The following is a 23,225-nucleotide window of genomic DNA, read 5'->3' as shown; positions in this document are numbered from 1 at the left end:
CTTAACGTGATAACTTGTCATAAATCCTCGATAAATTAAACAAAATCGAATTTGGAATCGTAAACCTGGCAGAGCAATGGAGGAGAACACACAGTCAGAAACCGGGTGCGAATCCGGAAAAGACGTGAAAAAGGAAGAAAAAAATGTCACTAAGCATGAAAGTGGAGACGAATCAAGAAAAGACATTAGAAAGAAAGAAAATAATGTCATTCATGTACTCTCAGATACTGAAGGCGAATCAGGAAAAGGTGTGAAAAAAGAGGGAAACATCATTGGTGACTTTAAAACGAAGTTATGCCGAGCATTTCCAAAGCTACATCTGGGCTTGAAATTTGTAAATTGTGGACTTTTGATCATTGCGTTCGCTGTTCACGTGCATAACATGTTTTCAGCGACATGGGCTATCGACCACGCACAGGACACTGCGACTAGTTATGAGGGAGATATCCAGCACCAGCTATTTGGTTTCATTCAGGGAGGTGACAAAGAGGTGTTCACTCCTCACAAGGAAGGTTGTAAGTTGCCTTTTTCTTTATATTGACTTATTTTTTGAAATTTATGAAAATGCAAATATGTGAACAGAATCCAATATTTGTCAAAATGAAAGATTTACACACAGACTCCAAGAAAAGTACTATGATAATAAAACCAGGTGTTCAAAAAGAGTAAGCGTCTCTCGCATCATTAAGACATTCGATCGATCTGTAAATCCAATTAAATATCGTCATGTTCCCAAATAAGAACAATGTATACAATAACGGAACCATCAGGTATACTAACGAACATCCAACACGTCCCTATAGCACAAATAAAAAGAAATTTTTCCAAATAGAAAGTTATGATGACTGTAAAACTTTCCTATACTCTTCATTAAGCTGCATCTCTCGATATCCTCGGCTTTGTGTTTGTCCGTCAATTGTCGACATCTTGGACGAAAATCTTCATATGGCGAACGGGTCCCTGAATATCAACTGCGACATGTAAACACCATAGGTTCGGGATTAAAGGGATTGTTGCTGTTCAGAAATTGAGAACTACGTTCAACACACAACTAGGGAAACCTGTCCATGTTGCTTTCGTTGTAGGAACAGGCCGAGGTACATCATGTAAGAGACTGATGTAGAAGAGTCTGTCGTTTTCTTCATTTCCATTTGCGGGTCTATACGATGGACAGTTTCCTTAGAAAATAATCAATATATTTGAACGTGAAACTGAAGGACTTTGCAACTGTTTTGATAAGCTCTTCAGTGAATTTAACATAATATGAAAAAAACCAGAGAAGGTCAGGGTTTGTTACTTTAAGTATGCTGTTAGTCTACTGGAAGAAACCCACAAGCAAATTCAACAAAGATGTTGTCAACCAAGAACTCGATTACTTTTATGATTTCGTCCTCCGTATATTTCTCTGATTTTGATATGTTTTCACGAAACAAGCTTCAGTATATTTCACTACAATATATTTGTATAGCCATTCAATTATCTTTGAAAACAAAACTCACATGACAAGAGAACGAAGACATTCCTTCAGTGTAAAATGGAATACATCGATACGAAGTGTAAAATTTATCTAAACATTGAATTGATCAAAAGACTCAAAAATTATTAATATCTTTGAGTTCAAATGTTATATGAATTACAGTAAAACGATATAATTAGTTGATTTACAATACACAACTGTTTTATCATTGTAGGACAGCCATTGATGTTAAATGCTCGGGTAAAATCTAAAAAGCTAGTTTTATGGAACAACTATGAAACAAGTTACTTACTATTGTTTTTATTTTCTATCATTTCACAATATATAAATCTCATTAACATAAACCAAATTTTTTATTGCATTTTTAACAAGTGAAATGTGGATATTAATAACGTTTTTGCCAGTGAAATGTAGGAATTTCTAACGTTTTTGACAATGAAATGCATGATTTTCTAACGTGTTTGCCAGTGAAAAATATAGAAATTTCTAACGTTTTTGCCAGTGAAATATAGAAATTTCTAACGTTTTCAACAGTGAAATGTAGAAATTTCTAACGTTTTTGCCACTGAAATGTAGGAATTTCTAACGCTTTTGACAATGAAATGTAGGAATTTCTAATATTTTTGTCAGTGAAATGTAGGAATTTATCAATTCGATAAAAACTTAAAGCATCACTGCATTGGTGATATAAGAAATCTTACATGTCCAGTAGTGATGATATACGTATCTAACTGTCGTATTTTTAACCAATCAGAGATGTGCTTTTTTGAAGAACTGTATTGTAATTCGTCGATGTTCCTGTTCGGACGCAAATGAAGCGAATATTTAATAAGTTGGTGTTCCATCAAACCTTTCACATGTACATTTCGAATTTTCTCATATTTGGTGTATAACAACAGTTTTATAATCAATTTTTATCAGATTACAACATAATTGGTAGGAAACTCCGTCAAGTAGGCTAAATGGTGTCGAGAACACGGTTTGGTTATACAACAAGATTTAAACTTGTTGTTTGTTTGTTTGTTTGTTTGTTTTCATTAAAGATATGATAAAAAGACATATCTGATCCCATTAAATGATCCCATTTAAACACCATATATAATTCACATTTAATACAGGATAACTCTTAAACGGGAAATCTGTTTAATACCCTCTATGTTATTAGTAACTTGAGTGCTCAAACTCACTCAATTAATCTTTACATATAAGTTTATTGATAGTCAGAATTGGAAGAAACCTGATAAAGCTAGATACGGTGTTTCACCCACCAGCAAGTAAGCAAACAGACATAAGCTGATAAAGTTATATGTTAGTTTTATAGATAGGCAGGATTTTAGGAAATATCTGATAAATCTACATGTATATAAATATGTATGTTACAAATGTATTTTTATAGAAAGGAAGAATAGGAAAAATATCTGATAAAGCTATATTTAATATTTTGTAGACGGGCAGGATTGGGAAAAATCTCTGATAATTATATATATATATATTATAGACTGGCAAGATTGGCAGAAACTTTTGATAAAGCTTTATAAATTTGTTGTTATTTTTATAGACCGCAAGAATCGGGAAAATATCTGATAAAGCTATTACTGTATTTAAATGACTGTCAGGATTGAAAGAAACTTTTGATAAAGCTATATACATTTGTATGTTATTTTTATAGATTGGCAGGATTGGAAGAAACCGCTGATAAAGCTGGAGATTGTTGCCCTCAGTCTTGGCTTCGCTGCAGTTGTGATCCAGGGAGTCATTATCTTTCTCCATTTTTTACATCCGCGGAAGGCCGAGGCGATTGCTCTGCTGACGTCAGTCATTCTGTTGTCGTGTGGTGGCGGTAAGACTTAATTAAGGCTGTATCAATTCATTTGAAAAGTGGCACGGGACTTGATGTTCTTTTAAAATTGTTCAATTTCGAAAATAACAAAACCGATCGGATCATGTGGTCTGTGCACCTCCCTATCTTATTTGTGGCATCTATTTCGAAAAATTCTTATTTTGCTCTGTCGCCTCAGTGTATCAAAATTTAGGTCCTAACATCAATGACGAGCCCTGGAAAGACGAAACATCTGTATGGTGCAGTGGTGTCACTGCTTGCCACGTTTTAATTCATTCGGATAGTGACATGGGTTAGAATATACACATTAACATGACTCCGCTCTAAAATTATGTAATGTATAAAAATTACGAAATATATTTTATTTTCGGTCTGCTGCATCTCCCCGTCTAGATTTTTTCATTTGATCGCTTTGGGTTTTCCTCAGTCGCCTCCTAGACTTCAAAATTTAGGCCCTTAGCATCACTGATGAGTCCTAGAAGGACGAAACAGGTTATAATTCAGTTTAATGCTCTAAATTATGAAAACGTTCTATTCACTTGTGTAGCTTTTGTACATTCTTTGATCATTTATGTGACTCTTCTTTGTATCTTCATCTAACATTGTGTTAGCAGGTGCTATCTCTCAGTATTTCGTTTGTTACAATCCTGAAAACATTTCACATAATTAAATTTGAAAACTGTTATAACATATGTTCTCACAGGCGGCCTGCTGATTAAAACAAGCATGGATTACACCAACAACCGCCCAGCCTATGGGTTTCGTGATACGACCATGCCCCCTACCTTCAAGACAGACGTTTCAGAAGACATAGGTAGAACAGAGGCGATTGTGTGTGGAGCTATGTATATTATTGCCGGCGTCATAGACGTTTTACTGATGCTTATCACTTCCTCCAAAACGTCAATTAAACCGGAAGTGAATGCTAATTAAACCGGAAGTGAATAACAATTAAACCGGAAGTGAATGTCAATTAAACCGGAAGTGAAAGAATTATCTTCATAGGACAATAAGATATATGGAACAACAGACTAAGGAAAAAAGGCAGAGATTTTTATCAATAGACAGATAAGACACTGTTCCTTAGAATATTTTTCTTCCAAATTTCTTAGGTCTGTTATTTGTAGAGTTCTTTGTAAATCATCTTCAAAATAATACTTGTATCATTTGTTGATTTTATGATAGTAATCTGTAAAATTCTTTTATTTACCTCATTTTTAGATTTTATGTCAGATTCTTTCAAAATTCTTTTATAGAAAATAGAATTCTGAGTTAATAAATGTTTTCTGTAATGGTAGAATATTAAGTCATTAATTGAAGACGATAATCTCCGCTTCAAACATTGTTTTATAACACCACTATCTACTCTATATTGCGACTGAAGAGATTTGGAATCTAATGAGTTTCTCCTTTTTTCAATTCCGGACTCCGTATTTATTTCAAACTTAAGTTTAATGTATCTGTTTTTAAAATAACTTTTAGTTCCTGTTAAATTCATGAAAATTGTATGTTTTTTCGCAATACTGACCATTTGTAGAGAATTCGATGTAGTAACATTGATAAATGAACGTCTAGATATTTTCTTGTTTAGTTATAATGTTGAATTTAGTGTATTTTCCTGTGTGACAAACAGAAATTTTAAATTAGTGGAACTTGGTGTATTGATTTAATTGGCTGTAGTATCACATGTATCTGTCCTCCGAACAAAATCGACAGTAAATACCAACATATTAACAGGATTATAATCGAAACACCAGGTGTTTCAGAAAAACGAGTGTTTTACTGATTTAATAAGGACATCCGCCATGTCAAACTTGTTCGATCCAAGCACAGGGGTAAGTAAAGCGAAGATCTCGAAAGGCCTCGTTCTCGACTAGAATTGGCGGAAATGATTTAGATTGATTAACACTTACATGGCGAGTGCCGTCGATGAAGCAGAAGATGGTTACCCTTCCTGTACATCTGATGACATTCTTCTTGTGCTATCTTAAGAATCTCCGTGTATTTTTTTTTTTTTTTTTTTTTTGGGGGGGGGGGGGGTTATCATATTTCGTCCTAGTTTTATTGAAACTGAGTTTGAATTAAGATTATGTTAACATGTTGGTATTTTCTTACTTTTTTTTAGTGAGAACGAAAGACTTCATATAAATATATACACAGTTACTTTACAATCGCACGAGAACATGAATTATATCATTTGAGATCATGATAATATCTGTTTAACTTCCAAATACAATGTGGTGTTCAACAAACCTGTGTATCTCGAATACTCGGTATTTAAAACAAAATGCGCTCTTTCGTTTGCCGTACTTGGCATTACAATTGTCGTCATGTGTTACTATACAATATGTCGCGTACTTCTTAAAGAGCTTAAGAGACAAAAATATGGTTCGATCAACAAACAGACTGGATGTTAATTTAATACAACACAATGTGATAATGAATGAGAAAAAAATATTTTTTCTATTTTGTTACGTAAGTAAATGAGTATTGATATGAATAAAGATTTCATTAAATATGCAGATTAAATTTCCGTTAGCCTGTACACTTAATAGATTACAATAAAAAATATATTAACAAGATATGTTTATGTAACATTGTGCCCCCAGTTGCGACTAAACTCTGAAATCACGTGCTAATCGCATGCACACTTTATGAAACACTTATGTTTTCATTATGGTAATAATTTGACAATTTTATTTCAATAGTTATCGTCAATGTTAAATTTTTTCAAATGTAACTCAAAAGTCACGGTCGCAAGGTCAAACATTTTGATACCATCGGAAGGGTCTTGTCACACATGCCAAATATGAAAGCCCTACCTCTCACGGTCCAATATTTATAGGCAAAGTTAAAGTTGAGAACAGACTTACAAACAAACAGACAGGACACAAACAATATGCCCCAGATTTTTTCAATCCGGGGCATAAAAATATGTAGTAAGCTCGATGAGAGAAAAAATGAGACATATTTAATACAAGCTATGACGTATATTTTGTAAAAAGAAAATTTTAAAAATAAGAACTGAATACAAAACGGCGACACTGGTATTTGTCACCGTGAATTATTGGCAATGTACGATGGACAGGACATTGGCACCACCAAAACGGCGGGAAAGATATACAACCTAAAAACACGATTGAAAAAACAACATGGTTTACTCGCACAAAAACTGTCATGAATCCAAGTCTTTAAAATATTAATGTTATCATCAAAAGTAAGTCTGGTACCTTCTGAAGAAAGATCGAAAACGAAAATACGAATATCTGTAAGTAATATTGATATTGCGGATGATCCAACCATTTTTTCTAAGGTTATTTTGATCCTCCGTTACCTTGATATCAGGTATCCTGTTTACATCTTAAACAGATCCATGAAATAATACTCCTTCGACTTATTTATATAAAATTCAAATGACATGGAATCCCATCAAATTCATCTGACATGGAATCCCATAAAATTCATCTGACATGGAATCCCATCAAATTCATCTGACATGGAATCCCATAAAATTCATATGACATGGAATCCCATAAAATTCACACGACATGGAATCCCATAAAATTCATCTGACATGGAATCCCATAACATTCATATGACATGGAATTCCATAAAATTCATCTGACGTGGAATCCCATAACATTCATATGACATGGAAGTCCATAAAATTCATATGACATGGAATTCCATAAAATTCATACGACAAGGAATCCAATCAAATTCATACGACAAGGAACCCCATAAAATTCATAAAGTCTTAATTTTACCATCTTGTACTTTTTATCCGTGTGAATCTTTCTTTTGTTCATATTTTGCCCTAGTTTTACTGAATTTGAGTTTGGATTATGACTATGTTCACATGTTGGTAAGTTCTTGTTGTTTTTATAATCAAAGATCTTCCCTGCAATGTGTCTAAATCTCTAGAAATGTGAATCCTGTAAGAGAATAATTTAATGACCTATTTGTTAAAGAATTGTCTGTTATTTGCTCTATAGACTGATATGAACAGAGACGGATTAAACGATCAAATATCGGGACACAAACACGTGATGAACAAACACAGAGGAGTGAGATATATATCATCCGTTATAGATTTACAGAAACTGAAGATTAAAAAACACGAAAAAAAACTTAGGGAACTACAAAACGACGGTATTATTTCAATAGAAAAAAGTCCATGGGCCTTAACAGTTACCAGAGGTCTTCAGGTCTTTGGACAGTTTTAGAACCTGGCCATCATCTCTGTATTGAGAAAGACAGGACTGGTATATGCGTCCTTACAAAGTTTTTATCATTTCTAGCTTTGAAGGCTTAATTTTCTATCAAACGGAACTGATACACTGTCCGTTGCTATGGTTTGGGTATATTTAGCCCCTGTGACCTTGAATAACCCCGAGTCCTTTTGTTTTTGCGAAGAAGTCGTTTAGTTTTAAATAAATTTGATCCATGTTATCTTGAAAATAGGCCAAGGTCATTCATTTGAATAAACTCAGTAGCCTTTCATCCCAGCATGCGACTGGCCCAATATTATGACCCTTGACTATTTCTCGATTGCGAAGAAATCGTTTAAAGATTTTAACACATTTCACTACTCTGACCTTGAAAGTAGGTCAAGGTTATTCATTTGCACACACTTTTGAATCCCAGCATCCTACTGGTCTAATGTCATCACCCTAGACCTTTTGGTTTGAGAAGAAGTCGAAAATGTAACTTGTTTACGACGCACGACTACGATAGCAAAAGATCACTTGAAACTTGGTCTTAAGTGACCTAAAAATTATATATTTTTTGTTTTTAAAAAAAAAAGAAACATCGACATACAGTACGTATGTAAATATAGTAATCAGTTAGAAAATATATTTCCTCTTGCAACTTCATAATGTTACCTTTCAAGTAGGCCTGTTAAATAAACCCATTTCATCTGGTATTATTCATGGATAGTGAGGTCTTGTGTGATAATAAAAATATTTATATAAAAAAAGCTAACTAATAAAATATTGATGTGGGGATTACCTAACATCCAGCTCGTTTCCTGTTAGAAAACTAAGGAACATTGACGTTTTATTTTCCTGCTCCCTGTACGTAGGGAACACTCGACTATCAATAACATGCTTTCAGTAATACTGAATAACGTTATCTACTAACCACAAAACATCGACTCTGACATCCCTGTGTAATCATATGTAAGGGATTCCTCTTATCAAAACAACATAAATGTTTGCTACATATCAATGTGTGGTTAAGTGTGTGCCTTCGTTAGAACAACAAAAGAAGCTTACATTTCGGGAACACTTGGTCTTATCCTCATTGTACTGTGATTGAAACATATTTTATTGCATTTCATTTACAAATGGATTGGGTACGAGTTATATATTTTGTTCTAAACCTCTCTCCTACAATAAAACCCACACATTTACAGGCATTTACACACACACACACACATATATATATATTTATATACATACATACATACCCACATACGTGACAGACAGACAGAGTCTGTTTCGATTTCATGGAGTATCATATCTAAAATTGCTGCGTAATTTGAATAAAATTTCGACGTTGGCAGAAGAAATTAATACTAATAATTTTCTAAACTTTCTACTTGTACAAAAGTGTTAATCACATCACACCTTTTAGTTATTTCTTTGTATATTTTAATTTTGTTCATAGTTTGTCTGAGTATATTGATTTTAATTATGGATTGTGATAATGTTAACGTGTTGGTATTTTCTTGTTATTAATGATCGGGAATTCATTTATCGATAGTTGTACATATTGAGGATAGCCAGTGTTGTAACCTAATAACCCCGGTGTTTGTGGTGTGTCCTCTGACGCAGGCTAGTTAATACCTCCCAGGATCGTACAGGGATATACTGCTTACTATGCTAGATAATATATTGATCCCGGCGAACATAGACCTTTATCCTTTAAGCCTTGGTTGGTCATTAACCAACACATAGCGCCATTGCTTGGTGTTCTGTCTTTGGGAACTACGTTATCTTGTCAAATTCTATAAATTATATATATATGGCGCAAATTTTTCAGTGAATTCAATTACAGAAAGATACGCACAGGTTTCAGACACTGATTTTTTGTTTTGTATCATTTTGTATTTGGTAAATTTGATCAGAGACAAGTCTCCAACAATATCAACTTCTACACAATAAAATATCCACGAGAAAGCCACTTATTTTACGATATCAACTTGTACACACTAAAATATTCACGAGAAAGTCCGTTATTTAACGATATCAGCTTTTCTACACAGAATAATGGAGCCATGTTTTATCTCGAATAATAAAGTTTTGTTTTATCTCGAATAATAAACCCATGTTTTGATCTCGAATAATGAAGTCATAATTATCTCGAATAATAAACCCATGTTTTAACTCGAATAATGAAGCCATATTTTATCTAGAATGATGAAGCCATATTTTATCCGTGACCATTGTCAAGTACTTGTTGTTCTTCTTAAACATTTTTATATTAAAACTTATGAAATTTATCGAATTTTGTAGTTACTGAGCTTCCCTGTCTGGTTTTTGACTCTAATTTCAATCAATCTGGATTTTTCAAGGTTGCAATGATTTAGACTCAAAGCATCAATGACGAAACAGCTGTATGACAGTTTAAATCGTATTTGGCTCTACTGTATCTTTATTAAAAAATTGTATTGACAAGAATTAATATGCATGTTTGTATTTTCAATAATTCTGGGCATGTTGAATACCTGTCTTATGTAAACGTAATGTTCTGTCATATCACTTTTTTCTACCGGTCTATAATTTTATCTTATATCTAGACCTGGGTCCGTATTCATGAAATCATTCTCATGCTCAAGCATAGATATTGTGCTTGAGCAAACTTTTTTTTATAATTCACCTCAATCAAACAAAATAATACAAATGTCAAATATAAACATTGAATGTAGCTTTGAAGTCCTTTCAAAATTGGTTTTAAATGTTTGGCAAAATTAGCCGTATTTATCAATTTTTAACTTTAACAAGAAATGCGGCTTGAACACAAAATTCATGCTTGAGCGTGAGAACGGTTTCATGAATACAGGCCCTGGTGTACACTTATCTTTTGTAAAACTTATGTTCTATGATATAAAATTTTTTCAACAGATTTTATTTTTTGCACCTGCTTATTTCAATACATCTTATTATACTGTGACATAAGACATCTAAAATACCTCAATGCTATTTATATGCCGGGTCATGCAGATATGAACTCTTGGCCAAATCTCTGAGTTCTAACTATGTATGGGACTTTAATAACGTCAATAGATATTCCAGTAATCTGCCAATATGAGAATCGTACTCTCGGTGTATCATCTGAAAATGTACACAAATAAAGACACCTACGTATTCAGATCCAATCTAATCGAAGACTTCATGTGATCGATAGGTGTCCAACCACTATCTAAGTCACTGACACAGGACTCAGTACGGCAAAGATCAGGAACACAACTTTATACGGCGTGTGAAACCGGCGGTCGTCTTCTATCGGTCCAGACTCGCCAGAGTTCACAAGCGTCCTGTACAAATGGCGACACAAACAACCAACAAACTACCCACAGCAAGCGTGCCACCTCAGAAAGTCGAGTTGAACATTAAGGACAACAAAAAGACAGCCAACGTTAAAGTGAAATCCACAGTTATCAATGTACAGGAAAATACGTGGACTCAGGGACCAGAGAACCCGGCGCCAAATGATTCCGGCAAAGGAAAAATGGTTTTAACCGTTGTAATTATCGTCCTTAAGTTTTGTGTGCTCGGCCTTCTCATTGCAGCTGTTGGTCTTGAAGTCCGGAGTTTGTTCTACTCTTACTGGGGATATGATGATTACTTGTACGGGGGATACGAAGGACGGATATACCGCAGTCTCTGGGGATACTATGAAGTCGGGGAGGAGTACCTGTTCAGCAAGCATAAAGAAGGAAGTCAGCATCATTTACTTATCTTTAAAATATATCATAATACATTTATAGACTTTTAATGAGGTCGGAACATAGTTTTCTTAACCTAGAAATGTATCGTCTTAGTCTACATCTAAAGCATGCCCATAAGGTATTACTGTTACTTGATTAAATCGACCGAGTCATCGTTAACTTACGTTAAATTATACATAATATACAAATTATAGATATATTTGTTTGTAGTTTAAACATGTGTCGTCTATATAATATATTCATATTGAAAGCAAGAATGGTTAGTCAACTGCAACACTTCACGTCGGCAGTAAGATTAACGTCATGCATGACGTCATTTTGACGTCATAGACGTGAAGACATTGGCGTGCATGTTTTAGAGTTTGTCAACAATTACGGGAGGTCGTGGAGGTTTTAGATTAACAAATAAAAATGTCCTGCTTGTCATTAAGCAAAAACTGATAACAAATAGCCTAACGGGTTAAGTTCAAAGTTCAATTCACATCAGAACGGTCAGAGCAATGTTTTTTGGGTTTTTTTATTCATAATAAGTAACATTGTCATATATATCTTTCATGAAAGCATTTATATGACGATGTGTATGATAATTACACGATTATTGTCGAAAACCTCATACGCTATAAAATTATGCCTGCATTCAATAGTAATTTTTTTTCAAATATTTTTTACCTAAAAAAATATTTAAAAGCTGAGTGACGAGTAGTCGTATGTACAGGTGACCCTGGATAGAACTAGGAACATCGTCAAATATAGTTTCTATGTTGTGGTTGTATAAAACAATAACATATGACTGGAGATAATAGCATAATTAACAATGGTTTACAACAAGATATCTGTCGAAAAACTCATCAAAATAACACATACAATATTCCGTAATTATGCCTTTTGTTACACTCATATTGACAAAAGTGCACAGAAATCCTTTATAGATGTAAACAAGAGATTTCTGCTTTAGAACCATTTGAAATATATTCAAATAAGTTTACTTCTGTCTGTTGGGTTTCTGATCTGTTACAAAAGTTCTGGAAGAATAACGTCACGTTTTGATAGTTAGAAAACTCTTTATATTTAATGTCGCGTATCCGAATGTAACAGAATAACTGAGTACAATTTCTGTATCAAAAGCTCTCCTTTGTACCAGTGCACTCGTTTATATGAAACAATCATTTTTATACTATCAAACTTTTATGTATAAGATTTTTTTTATTTATTTAGCAATATTCCGCTAAAGCCTATATGTATTTTCAATTTTTTTTTTTTAATTTTTTTTTTGATACGACATTTAATACAACACTCGTTTGCATAAACCTTATGATGTATATAATTCTGTTTTATTTACATTTCTGGTTCGTATCCTCCATTTGGCCTTAAAAACAAAATTGATGCTAACACTTCGGTATACGTCAAGTCTGGCGCGTAGGAAGCCAGGCCGCGGTACACTTGCGGTAAAAATTTAGCTTGAATCTGATGTTGCATTTGTTTTACTTATAACTGTTCGTTTTTTTAGTATTTATTTTCTTGTTTTTGTTTCAACTAAATTTTGGAACTATTTTCTGTTTACTATCTGCAGTTGACATCCATTCTAGCACAATAACAGCTGTTTTGCTTATCTGTCAGTTGTCAGGTTGTCCATCAGTGCCTAAAACCACCAACGAAGGATGATTTTTTTTTTTTTAATTTAAGAAGTACATTTTTCATTATTTTTGTTGTTTTTTAGTGTGATATTTCGACATGACGAGTCAGTTTTTGTTTTTTTAATTACTTGCTACACATATATACATTAATGAGTCTAATCAATCAATTTGTTAGTATAATTTCCTCCTAATCTGAATAGTATTCTCGGTATTGTGCAATATATATTTATAAACATACATGTTACATATGCAACCGAAATCATAGTGTATTTTTGATAAACGATACCACCAACAGTGCAGATAAAATTACCATTTTGTCAACAGACAATGACAAAAATATCACATCGCCAACAGACAGTGACAAAACAATGCACATCGTCAACAGACAATGATAAAAATATCACATCGTCAACAGACAATGACAAAATATACCACATCGTCAACTGACAATGAGAAAAATATCACATCGTCAACTGACAATGACAAAAATATCACATCGTCAACTGACAATGACAAAAATATCACATCGTCAACTGACAATGACAAAAATATCACATCGTCAACAGACAATGAGAAAAATATCACATCGTCAGCAGACATTCAGAAAAATATCACATCGTCAACAGACAATGACAAAAATATCACATCGTCAACTGACAATGATAAAAATGTCACATCGTCAACAGACAATGACAAAAAATACGACATCGTCAACAGACAATAACAAAACATACCACATCGTCAACAGACATCGACAAAACATATCACATCGTCAACAGACATCGACTAAACATACCACATTGTCAACAATGACAAAACATACCACATTGTCAACAGACATCGACAAAACATACAACATCTTCTTTATCCAACAAGATATCTGTATGTACTAACCCTGATAATCCGTGATGATAGTGGGGTATGTAGATATCTGGAGTAAGTACTAACCCTGAAAGTCAGTGATGATAGTGGGGTATGTAGATATCTGGAGAAAGTACTAACCCTGAAAGTCAGTGATGATAGTGGGGTATGTAGATATCTGGAGTAAGTACTAACCCTGAAAGTCAGTGATGATAGTGGGGTATGTAGATATCTGGAGTAAGTACTAACCCTGAATGTCAGTGATGATAGTGGGGTATTTAGAAGTCTGGAGTATGTATTAACCCTGAAAGTCAGTGATGATAGTGGGGTATTTAGAAGTCTGGAGTATGTATTAACCCTAAGAGACAGGGACCACCTACCTTGGCAGTCAGTGATTCATGTGGGATACAAAAACCTTAAATTCCTGAATGACACTCAAGGAAATTGAATTCGATATCAACAGATTAATCAATTTGCTGATATGATTGTATTCAATGATTTTCTGATTGTATGCAGTTTTGACTCCACAATAAAACAGAATAAAGTGGCATGAGTCATATTTTTCACCTGCGACGTCTTAAGGTGGAACAACCGATCCCAATGTGGACAAATAACTACGCGTGGTGATTAGGGTTGTGCCAGAATACAAAACACAAATGTAAACATAACTTTATTAGATCTAGCTGTGGTCGCAATTTCGTACACTACCGAGGAGTTACACAACCAAGCAATATATTAGTTTATATTAGTTAAACAATCTAAATACATTTCGTCACAGGTTCAGAAAATATATAAAAAAAAACCGTCTTTAGATAGCCGTTGTCTGTCACTGTGTTATACTAACGATTATGAAATTACTTCCACTATCATTAAATTTCAGACTGGCAAGATTGGAAGAAACCCTTCATAAAATTCCAATGCCTCGCCTTGGCTCTGGGTTTAGCGAGTACCCTGATACACGCCATCTTGATAGCATTGACCTTCGTCAATCCCCACAAAGCTGTTAAAATTGCTCTTTTGGTGGCAGTTACACTTCTGTCTATCGGGAGCGGTGAGTATTTCTGGTCATGATATTCAAAAGTAAAAGTTTTGTCAGAAATGATAATATAAATCATCACCTCTGTGCGATGTAGAAAATAGATAAATCGGTACAGCACATTAATATTCTACTGTAATTCACAGTGAGTTGTGTCACAATTACAATATACTTATTATCAATTTATTGTGTTTTAACTTCTCTCTTTCTTTTATACTCTTTATTTATAATTTAATTTTTTTTCTTCTTTTCTCTCTCTCTTTTCTCTTTTCTCTAAATACTTCTTATCTCTGTATGAAAACTAATAATTTCAACTAAGATAATTGCCCCTCCCCCATCTTTGCACCTTATATATGTCATTCCAATCTGAAGTCCATACGCCCACGAGGCAGAGGTTTCACACGTACTTTGTATGTCGAGAATACTTTGTATATAATATGTAGATCATGCATCTCCATGCAAGCGAAACAGGTGATGCACTGTCCATATACCTAAACTCGAAACTTAGGTAGAGGTGTCGTCTTCACTATTTAGGCAGTCGAGTCCCCTATTCCCGAACTAACAAGATAGATGAATTAAGACTTACCATTTATCTAAAAAAAATAAATAAAACTTTCTGAAGATATCTAATAAGTTCTAACAAACACAGTTAATTACCATTTTATACTCGCTTTCTACGTTCTAAAGATAAACTCATCTCAATATTTCACATGATAGATTGCCATGCACAGCAGAAAATGAAATACGCATGCATATTGCAGCCATGTTGAAATGCACAACGTCAAACGACTAACGAAGGGAGACAACTGTTTATTTCTAAGTCTGTTTAAAACGAAGTAGATTTATTATCATATCTTGATACTTAGGATGAAATATGTACCGACTAAAGAGGTATGGCGCTTTACTTGACGGCGCACCTAGTTCATTTCATCGCTTTGGTCAGTCTACAAATACTTAAATGACAACAGGTAAGCGTAAGTTCGGAGTCACTGTATCTAAATATAGAACATGCACATCCGCAAAGTGACGTGTTAAAGCTGAAAAATGTGCCAGAAAGGCAAAGCAAAAGATAAATTCAATGACCAGATTACTCCTTCATATGTGACCTTTTATAATACTGAATTACCATGTCCCCAACACTATCAAGTGAGACTGTACACTCGTATGTCGCTAGCACTGCCATGTACCTCAATGCTGACATTCATTATAACCAAATATGTTTTGGTCAGTAATTACCGCAGTACATATGAATGTGAACAATCGTCACTAGAATTAGTTAATCAAAAATGTGTACTAAAAAGATAATAACATATATATATCAGAAACTCGAACGTACGACTCCATGAAAATTGGGCTATCGTAAGATTACCAGATTTTAACTCATCGAAATTTAATTGGCAAATCAAATATTGAAAGTATAAGCACTTATTTTGTGTCTCATTTTTCAATGTTTTGGTATCAGTGCACACTTTTCGAGGATTTTTATTGAAACAATGTTTATACATCCGATCACACAGGATTAAGTTCATTTCTATAAAAGTTGGTACAAGTGTGCATTGTGTGTCAAACGTGCATTTCAAGTCGGGAAGTCCTAATATTTTAGTGCATATTGCTTCAGGTAGCAACTTAGACGATCTGAAAAAAAATTAACACGTGACACATATCCAAGATAATTCGATCGCTATTACGATATAGATAATTTTGATTACCTATCTTAATTCATCGGAATGAAAAAATCATTTTCCATTTTATTGTTGGTTACATTTAGGTCGAATCTGGCCGTAACACTCATTACCTTACTCTAATACTTCGATTGTTTCTTTCCCAATGGTTATTTATCATTTCTTACGATTTCATTCTTCCGTTTCTAAGGCAACATATATCAAAACTTGCATGAACAGCCATTAAATATTGTATTGGGTGGTCGCATGGAGCAGTGGTAACGCACTCGCCTTTCACCTAGCCGACCGGGGTTCGATTCCCGGAACGGACGTGAAAAGGTAAGGGGTCACCTGTCCGACCACGTGGGTTTTCCCCGGGTACTCCGGTTTCCTCCCACAATAAGACCCCTCGCGCGCTTACATCCGGGCCAACAAGAGTGATTAGTATAAATTGACATTACTTGTTTCGCAATTGTTGTAAAATAAATAAAGTTTATATATATATATAAATATTGTATCAAATGGTTGTTGTATTAATTACCTGAGTGTGATATCAAATATCTGTGTGTTGTATCCCCCTACATGAGTGTTATATCAAATATCTGTGTGTTGTACCTCCCTACCTGAGTGTTATATCAAATATCTGTTTGTTGTATCCCCCTACCTGAGTGTTATATCAAATATCTGTTTGTTGTATCCCCCTACCTGAGTGTTATATCAAATATCTGTGTGTTGTATCCCCCTAAATGAGTGTTGTATCAAATATCTGTGTGTTGTATCCCCTACCTGAGTGTTATATCAAATATATGTGTGTTGTATCCCCCTACCTGAGTGTTATATCAAATACCTGATTCTTGAGTCACATATCTGTTTTATGATAATATTACTAAGGAAATTTGTGTGAAATTGACTTGTTCATATCTACTAAATAAAAAAACCGGAAGATTTTTTATGGATAAATTACAGCAGCAGTTTTTGTATTTAAAAGTTCTCCATTATTTCTTGACTCCCTTTTATTAGGCGGTTTAGTGGCGAAAACAGTGAGGGATTTTCACAAGACGAGGCCATTCCTTGGATTTGGCACCAATGCTGTATTACCTGGAGTAGAATTACAAACTTTTACTCAGGAAGGATACACCCAGGCTTTAGCCAGTGGCGCCACCTACTTGTCAGCAGCATTCCTGTCAATTGTTCTGATTGTATTAACAGCTGTCAGGCACGCAAAGGAACCGACTAGCGTCACACCAATGAAAACATCATCGGAAGATTAAATGACGCTACGTCACTGAATTATGTGCACTGCGTCAGCACATAAACTTCTCATCAAACACATGCTCCCAGGCCACAACCATACTTTGATGTGCGAGAATTTCGGATCATTTAATAGATTATCTGTAACGGATATGTACTTTTTTTTACATAAAAATGATATAACATATTGATTTTATTGATAAAATTTTTATCTATATCATTTTCATATTTTTTTGCATTTTCTTAACGTTCAGAAGGGTATTGATATTCGAATGAAAATATTTTACCAAAATGTAGATAATGAGGTACATTCTAGTTCATTGTAGATTCCGTTTAAGTATATTAACAAAATAGTAAAATGGTAAATGCCAGATTTTCGCAATATTTCATGATATCTTAATTTTCGTTTTTCTTTTTGCTAGATGATAAAGGAGATTTATTGTGGTCGGAGGTCATGTAATATATAACTCGTCTCGTCAACCGCTTTACAGTCATGGAAGTTCTGCTACACCTATGTACTGACATTCACTGTTACTAATGAATAATGTATCACATAGATATCTGATATCGAGAAGTCAAAATCTTGGCTTTCTTCTCCGATGAGTGCTTCGCAAACACAAATACATTTGTAGAGCCTCAATAATCTTACCCCGATATTTGAGATTTCTATGAAAGTTCTCTGATTTTGTGGAAAATGTGATATGATTTTCTGTCTTACTTTCTGTACTTTTTTCTTACGTAATCATGGAATTTCATTGCAAATAAAGAATAAAACGAAACGAAACATTTTTATTACCAATTGACAGAGTGGTGTACGTATCGATGAGACGCTTATTTCAACAACTCGGAGGGACGAGTGTCCGATTCTCACTCGCCAATCTAGAATGGTTAATTACCACATTATATACAACATTCAAGATTCGGTAGGCTGTAATTTGGTTTGCTTATGGAAACGTTCGTCAGAACATGACTCCTTGTAGGATGTTGCCATATCCTGATACGGCGAGTAACGGAGCGGGAATTATGATCTGCAATTAATTTAGATTGGAATTTACCGACATAAATACATGCATTGTGTACTTAGTGACTTCCGGTTGAAATCCCGATATTTACCGATGTTTCCGTCCTCGGCAATCTTCGGTTTACGTCACGATCATAAACGATGAATAGAAAATTTAAAAAACTTTATTTTCCCTCCCTTGATAAACATTTACAGCTATTTACAAAGAAATAGAATATTTGAGATAATGTGTTATGTTTAACAGTAATAGTTGATTAGAAAACGGACTGGCAGTTGTCACTTTAAATCGCCCCACCTACGGGTTAGTGTAAAGTTGTATCACCAGGGACGTATATATTAACGTGATATATACGTCCCTGGTATCACTAATAACATTACTGTTGGAGGCAGTTTTTCTTATACTACGATCAATTTGGCCTAAGACTTCATGTCCTGGTTCAGATACAATATTTCAAATAAAATTAACTTTTATCGACATCTTTAAAGATTATAAGATTCTAAAAGAATGTGAAGCATGTGTGTTTAAAAGTGTCACTATTCACGTGAATTTTCAACGGCAGTGACTTCCCGCAGAAAAGTGTAGGGGAGACAACTCCCACGTAACACAGAGGATCCAGAATCACACATGGAAAATAATTTTAGTTTAAATAATATTTTATTCATTAATCAACAATATAACATATATATTTATAATGTAAGGAAAGAATAAGTTTCAATACAACTTTTATTCATTCAAAAGATTCAGGAATTTATTTATTCTATCAAATACTGCATTCGAGTTTGCACTTGAAAAACTAAGTGGCATCAGTTTACGGTAAACCTCGAGGACTAAAAAGTCCACTGGTTGAGTCTACGGCAATCGTCCTAGTCTCAAAGTGTTATTGCTGTCTGCTAAGAGGATTGTATGACACATACAAAAATTAATATTGTCATTCAATACAAATTTAGATCCAGACACAGTAAGGTTAAATAAGGAATTAAACCGCATTATATAAATGTAGCGTTTCGTCCTTCTAGGATTCTTTGAATCGTCAGTGATGCTATGGGCTTTGGTAGTTGAAACCGAGGAGGCGAAGCGGAAAATAAAACTTGATCGAAAAAACGACAAAATCTAGATGGGGAAATGATTTTTTTTTTAATCCGATCTGTTTCTCTAAAATGGGAAACGAAAAATAAAAAAAAATAAAAAAATCCTACCTGATGTTTTAAAGGAACGTCAAGTACATCTGCATGTACAATGGTAAATCTGGCAGGAAAACCCAGACTGTATTGTTCATGGTGTTCCAGCCAAATTTTGGGTTTCGCTCCTTCACTCCACTGACTTCAGATTGTCTTATTAAGTTCTCACCACTAGAGCACGCGCACGTGTGTAAAGTCATCTTACCGGAACCAGTATTGTTAATTTGTGATGTACATATAAAAATGGATACAAACTGTTTGTGGATATCTTTAATGCAATGCCCCTGATGGAACATTTTGGAAAACCGGTACTGTAGCAAGTTGATCTCGATCTTTTTTTCACGTGTAATACTTATAATGTAGCTAAATGTGTGTTTTTCTTTTTTTCATAAAGTAAACCGAAAAAGTGTTTTCCCATTTTTGATTCCCGTAAATTTGTTTATATGATAATGCAGATACCCACATGTCCAAGAAATTATAAATAGATTTCATTTCGGTAATTAATTGCGGTTTGCGTTGCTTTTATTTTTTAGAAAAATGACGCGAAAAATATTCAGGAGCGAGGAAGCGAAAATATGATGCACGGAAGCGAGGAAGCGACAGCGAAAATGACCTAGTTTCTTCGCCATTGTATTTTTCCGTTTCTTCGCTCCTTTGTGTTTAGACCGAGGAAGAGAAGGACCAGAATTTGGAATTTCAATTGTACGGAACACCATTCCTGAAATAACTGGATTTTTTTATATTTTAATACAGCTTTTATCAGTTCCAATTTATTTGTATTATGATGAATACGTTAAATGTATCAGAGACGAAATAATTATTTTACTTCAAATATCATTTTGTCAATATTGCTCCAACAAAAAAAAATCAGAGGGCCTGGTTGTGACAGTCTCATTTGTGCAGTTAAATCTGTTTTGTTACTACTCGTTCAAATTCAAAGGAAAAGAAAATCACCACGTTTAATGGACATCACTACAATTACAGAACCGTTACTAGAGTTATTAGAGTTACTCCCCTTACACTAGTAATTACTTCTCTTTATTTTTCGGGGGCAAAAAAACGAACTCGCTATATCTTGACACTTTCGTGTATCCGTCAAGCAATGGTCTTTTCATGAATAATATTCACAAAAAAAGAAGGAAAATAATTTTATTTATGTTACGGACTGGTCCTCAGAAATATAAAGCAACTTTGACATAAAAAGTTACGGATGGGTTCTTAAAAACAGATTCATTTCGGTTATTGATTGGCACAGTTAATAAATGTAATGGGGTGAAGAGTGAACTAGAAATACCTTAATTTAAAAAAAATTATCTTTCCTTTGTGATTTTTCCATTTCTGGACAGCATTATTCCTACATCCCAAACCTCTTCATGTGTTCAAGTCGTAGTTGATCGATATTCAAGGGCCTGTTCATATTATCACGATTTTCATGCATTTGTATGCTTTGTATTTTCTATTGTTCATATTCTGCCCTACTTTTATTGAATCAGAGTTTGGATTATGATTTTGTTGACATGGTGGAATTTTCTTGTTGTTTTTTCAGTACACTTATTTTGGGCTTCAAATCGTTTGTTCGGGATGTACAGTTAAACTTCGAGTGCACCGTTTAAATTTTCAGGTCCAAGTCATAACTAGAAATATTTGTACAAAAAAATAATAAATGAAATATTGGAAAATCCGAAGTTGGATATCGGCCTTGACCGTAAAAATCACATTTGAAAAGTACAAATGTACCGCTTTTCCCGAAGTTCCAAAGTTTCCACTTTAGCTGAAAGATGATGAATCAACTGTGAAAGTAATACTCGCAGAGCAAATCATAGGGCCACATATAAACTGGTTTCCCTTCCAACCGCATGGTTTCATACATGCCTTCACGTTTTCTTGTCTCAACGTGCATTTGTGTTCCCGCCCACAAACTAGACAAATCATTTCAATATATATAGTCCTAGAAAGCGAAATTATATCATTTGTCCGAGTCATATGCGTAAAACATATCATAATTGCAAGATAGAATTATGAAATTGGCAAGTGATTCTGGAAAGTTTTGACTCCGATTCATCAAAGAAACGGGGCTTCAGACGTATATACATTAAACAACCAGCAAGTTCTTATTTTCCTTCAGGTTTTGTACTCTACTCTCAAAGCAACGACACTTAATTTCCGAATACTCTTCCACATTTTATGTCATTACGCAGGGAAGTTTTGACACCCTGTGTCTAATTGTCGAGGAATTCTTCTGTCGCAGGGTGCTAAGATAACACTGTGAAACTCATCTATCAACTGTAAAAAGTACAACATTGTACGCAATTCCTAGACATTGGTAAAAGGACTCACATTTCGCGATATGGTGGAACTAACCTGGAACTGGTATTCTGGCTGGCTTTGTAGGAGTTTATAAGGCTCTTGTGTTTTAGCACAATTTATTGAAGATGTCCGCTGCTCTTGTCTTGTCAATCCAACGCAATGATTTTGTGTAGAAAGAAGCTTTGTTTATTTACCTATAGCGTGTAATATTATCACATGTACATGTAAATATATGTTAATTGATTACATCACATGACGTTTGAATCAATTGCAGATACTTTTGAAAATAATATTATGTTTGCCTTCCATTAAAATTGAGTGGTTTCCGTTAATAACCATATTTTTTGTGCCTTAAAATTTAACAAAATACAAACTCGCCTAGCAAATCTTGATGATAACATTGTCATAGTTTGAAGATAAAAAATCCCGACCAAACAATTTAAAACCATAGAAGGTGTACTGAACATAGTCATTTATTGCTCCAATTCATGACCGAAATGGATCTGTCCGTATTTTATTTCTGTCAAAGTTGCTATATATTTCTGAGGACCAGTCCGTATCGCAAAGAAGGTTTTTTTTTCGTTTTTGTGGTTTTAATAGGGCGATTAGCATAAATATCGCTTAAAAGCAGATGTTATTTGAGTGTCTCCCTGACAATGCAAATAAACACCTTCAGCTGCTTAAATATTCCGATATGAGAGAAATATCACACCAAGTCCCACCTCGATGCCGAATTCAACAGTTCTCCCGACTTTGCGAAGTGCTCACAATTATGACCATAACAGCACCGTGCAAACAGTGTATCGCAAATTTCAAGTATATCTGAGTTTCGTGTGGTACCCGTCAGATTATATCCAAAAATCAGTGAAATTTTAGCTTAAAGTGAGCACCTACAAACTGTGGCCGTCTGCATCTGCCATCTTGAAAAGACCATTCCTTAACGGCTACACGACTGTGCTTAAAGCATACGCAAAATATATATGCTATGTCTATCGAAAACA

The 23,225-nt window shown here is 34.3% G+C and overlaps 2 protein-coding genes across 2 annotated transcripts; both read left to right on the top strand.

Annotated features, from left to right (window-relative positions):
- The first annotated feature begins 76 nt into the window (after positions 1 to 76).
- On the top strand, positions 77 to 4,250 carry LOC132548320 (uncharacterized). The gene is made up of 4 exons (XM_060212175.1): positions 77 to 145; positions 263 to 515; positions 3,147 to 3,317; positions 4,021 to 4,250. The coding sequence occupies exons 1-4, from the start codon at positions 77 to 79 to the stop codon at positions 4,248 to 4,250; spliced, it is 723 nt and encodes a 240-aa protein (XP_060068158.1).
- Positions 4,251 to 10,868: 6,618 nt separating this feature from the next.
- On the top strand, positions 10,869 to 17,737 carry LOC132548319 (uncharacterized). Its single transcript, XM_060212173.1, has 3 exons — positions 10,869 to 11,265; positions 14,650 to 14,820; positions 17,487 to 17,737. The coding sequence occupies exons 1-3, from the start codon at positions 10,869 to 10,871 to the stop codon at positions 17,735 to 17,737; spliced, it is 819 nt and encodes a 272-aa protein (XP_060068156.1).
- The last annotated feature ends 5,488 nt before the right edge of the window (positions 17,738 to 23,225 follow it).

The sequence above is a fragment of the Ylistrum balloti genome, unplaced genomic scaffold (genome assembly GCF_031769215.1).
Source record: "Ylistrum balloti isolate Yb309-2 unplaced genomic scaffold, AGI_CSIRO_Ybal_v1 Utg370008, whole genome shotgun sequence".
Lineage (NCBI taxonomy): Eukaryota > Metazoa > Mollusca > Bivalvia > Pectinida > Pectinidae > Ylistrum > Ylistrum balloti.
This window is presented reverse-complemented; position numbering and strand designations above follow the sequence as displayed.